At 38.6% G+C, this 2,051-nt stretch overlaps 1 protein-coding gene across 1 annotated transcript; it reads left to right on the top strand.

Moving 5' to 3' along the window:
• Nucleotides 1-846: 846 nt before the first annotated feature.
• LOC101338245 (short transmembrane mitochondrial protein 1-like) lies at nucleotides 847-1,147 on the top strand. The gene has a single exon (XM_004313330.4). The coding sequence runs from the start codon at nucleotides 847-849 to the stop codon at nucleotides 988-990; it is 144 nt and encodes a 47-aa protein (XP_004313378.1). The 3' UTR covers nucleotides 991-1,147.
• The last annotated feature ends 904 nt before the right edge of the window (nucleotides 1,148-2,051 follow it).

Here is a 2,051-nt window from a genome sequence, read left to right as displayed (position 1 = left end):
ACTAACACACCATTGTAAAGCAATTATACTCCAATAAAGATGTTAAAAGAAAAAGAAAGAAAGAAAGAAAGAAATACTGGGTCTCTTGTTTGGTGGCAGTCAGGCTCCCTTCCTGGTGCCGTGCTGTTGGCGGGTCTGAAACAGGCCTGAGCGCCACTGTGAGGCCACATGTAATTGATGGTAAAGACTAGAATAGCCTTGCTGGACTTGAATCTAGAAGACTATGTATATTTATTTATTAAACTTTGATTCCATGACAAAAAGACTGTGTTTGATTTCTTCAGAAAGACTTGGCTAGCTGAGGGAATCCTGACACAAAGGAAACTCAAACTACATGGAAGCAAAACAAACACATACGGTGTGGCTCTCCTCATTTATCAATTGCATGAAGATGAAACCCTGATAGTGAGTAATTTACTGGGGCAAAGACCATGTCTCATTCATTTTTTATTTCCCAGCATCTAATCATAGTGTCTGGCATACGGTAGGCATTCTGTAAACATTCAGTGAACTGAACTGGACTGTGTTATTTCATATCCCCACTGCTGGTCTCCTTTCATCCGGGTAAAAACTGTACTTGACCTTGGCTCAGCCTTCACTTCCTCAGAAAGATCCTCCCTGACGTCCCCAACTTGACCCATTCCCCCTAGTATTTACAGTTATATTATTACGCACTCTCCTTCAAAGCACCTATCACAACTATAATTTTATATTTATTTACAAGGCTCTTTGAGATAAACAATAGAAACCATAAACAATAAAGTCAAAGGAGGCATCATGCCGGGTGAGGCAGCCTCGGATGGCCCACGGAGCTGCAGCTGCCCTTCGAGCCCTCCTTGCCGACACATGCTCCAGTTCCTGCTTAGATTTACTCTTGGCAACGTGGTGGGAAAGTATCTGGCTCAGCGCTATGACATACCAAACCTGGCTAAAAAACTTGAAGAAGTTGAAAAGGACGTGGACACCAAGAAGAAATCCCCTAGTTCATGAGGCCGACTCCAGCACTGCCTCCTGGATAAACTGATTCTACTGTTCTTGAGGGCCTCCTTTACCATCTGAACCAAAAGCTTTTGTTTTCATCTCCAGCCTCAGCAATTTTCTTCTTTGCTAGACCCTGTATTGCCTTACAGCACAAATGGGGCCACAAGTTAAGAACAACCCTTACTTTTCAAACATCCTCACTTCTTCCCTTCCTCCTTCTGGCCACTTGGGAGGTCCTGAGAATGGAATTATGGTGCTAGATTAGTAAACATGACCTTAAATTAGTAGTCTCTCCCTTATTCTTTGGGATTTCTACTACCGTTTTCAAAAGAAAAATTGATGAGTTTTGTAGAGCTGATGAGATATAAATAATGCTGATTTCACAGTCTAGCAATTATATTGGGTGTTTAAACCTTTGGTACTAAATTATGTTGTTTCAAAGTAGTAATTAAAATGAAAATCTAGAAGCCAGTTTCTGGTGAATTATCCACTAATTTTATGTTGTTGTCAGGAAGCTCCATAGTTGCTAATTTAATCAATAAATCAATTTGCTATTCATTAACCAAGAAACTCTGTTCTGAGAACCCTATCAGGAACTGGAGAATTTTAAAGTATTTAAAGTAATGGCCTTTGTCCTCAGTAGAATTCATAGTCTAGTATGCATATTTTTTCTTAATGATGCATTTGATCTGGCTCTATTCTCTCATAAGAATCATACTTATTTCATGGGATTACAGGCGCATTTGACACTACATGGTAGATAAATGAGAAGTTGTCTATAAAGGAAATTTCATGCCTTTTTACATTAAAAATGTATTTACATTATAACTTATAGTGATTCTCATAAGAAGACTTTGTGTTTTTCTTTCTGCAACCATAAATTACTCTTGTAATTTTTCAAATGTATAATAGTCCATAATTATTTTTAATTGAAAAAAAAGTTTAAATACATAACTTTCCCCCTGGGTCAATACAAAGTGATCTGTGTTGTCCCCCAGCTCCTACTTCCTCTTCCTGGATTCAGGCACTCACTAGTTTCCTATATCCTTTTGTGAAAGATTTTGTGCCTG

The sequence above is a fragment of the Tursiops truncatus genome, chromosome 12, assembly GCF_011762595.2.
Source record: "Tursiops truncatus isolate mTurTru1 chromosome 12, mTurTru1.mat.Y, whole genome shotgun sequence".
NCBI classification, from domain to species: Eukaryota; Metazoa; Chordata; class Mammalia; order Artiodactyla; family Delphinidae; genus Tursiops; species Tursiops truncatus.
The sequence above is the reverse complement of the archived record's forward strand: the minus strand, read 5'-3'. Positions and strand labels throughout refer to the sequence as shown.

Coding starts and splice junctions, on each gene's coding strand:
- LOC101338245 (XM_004313330.4), top strand. CDS start 847: ATGCTCCAGTTCCTGCTTAGATTTACTCTTGGCAACGTGGTGGGAAAG.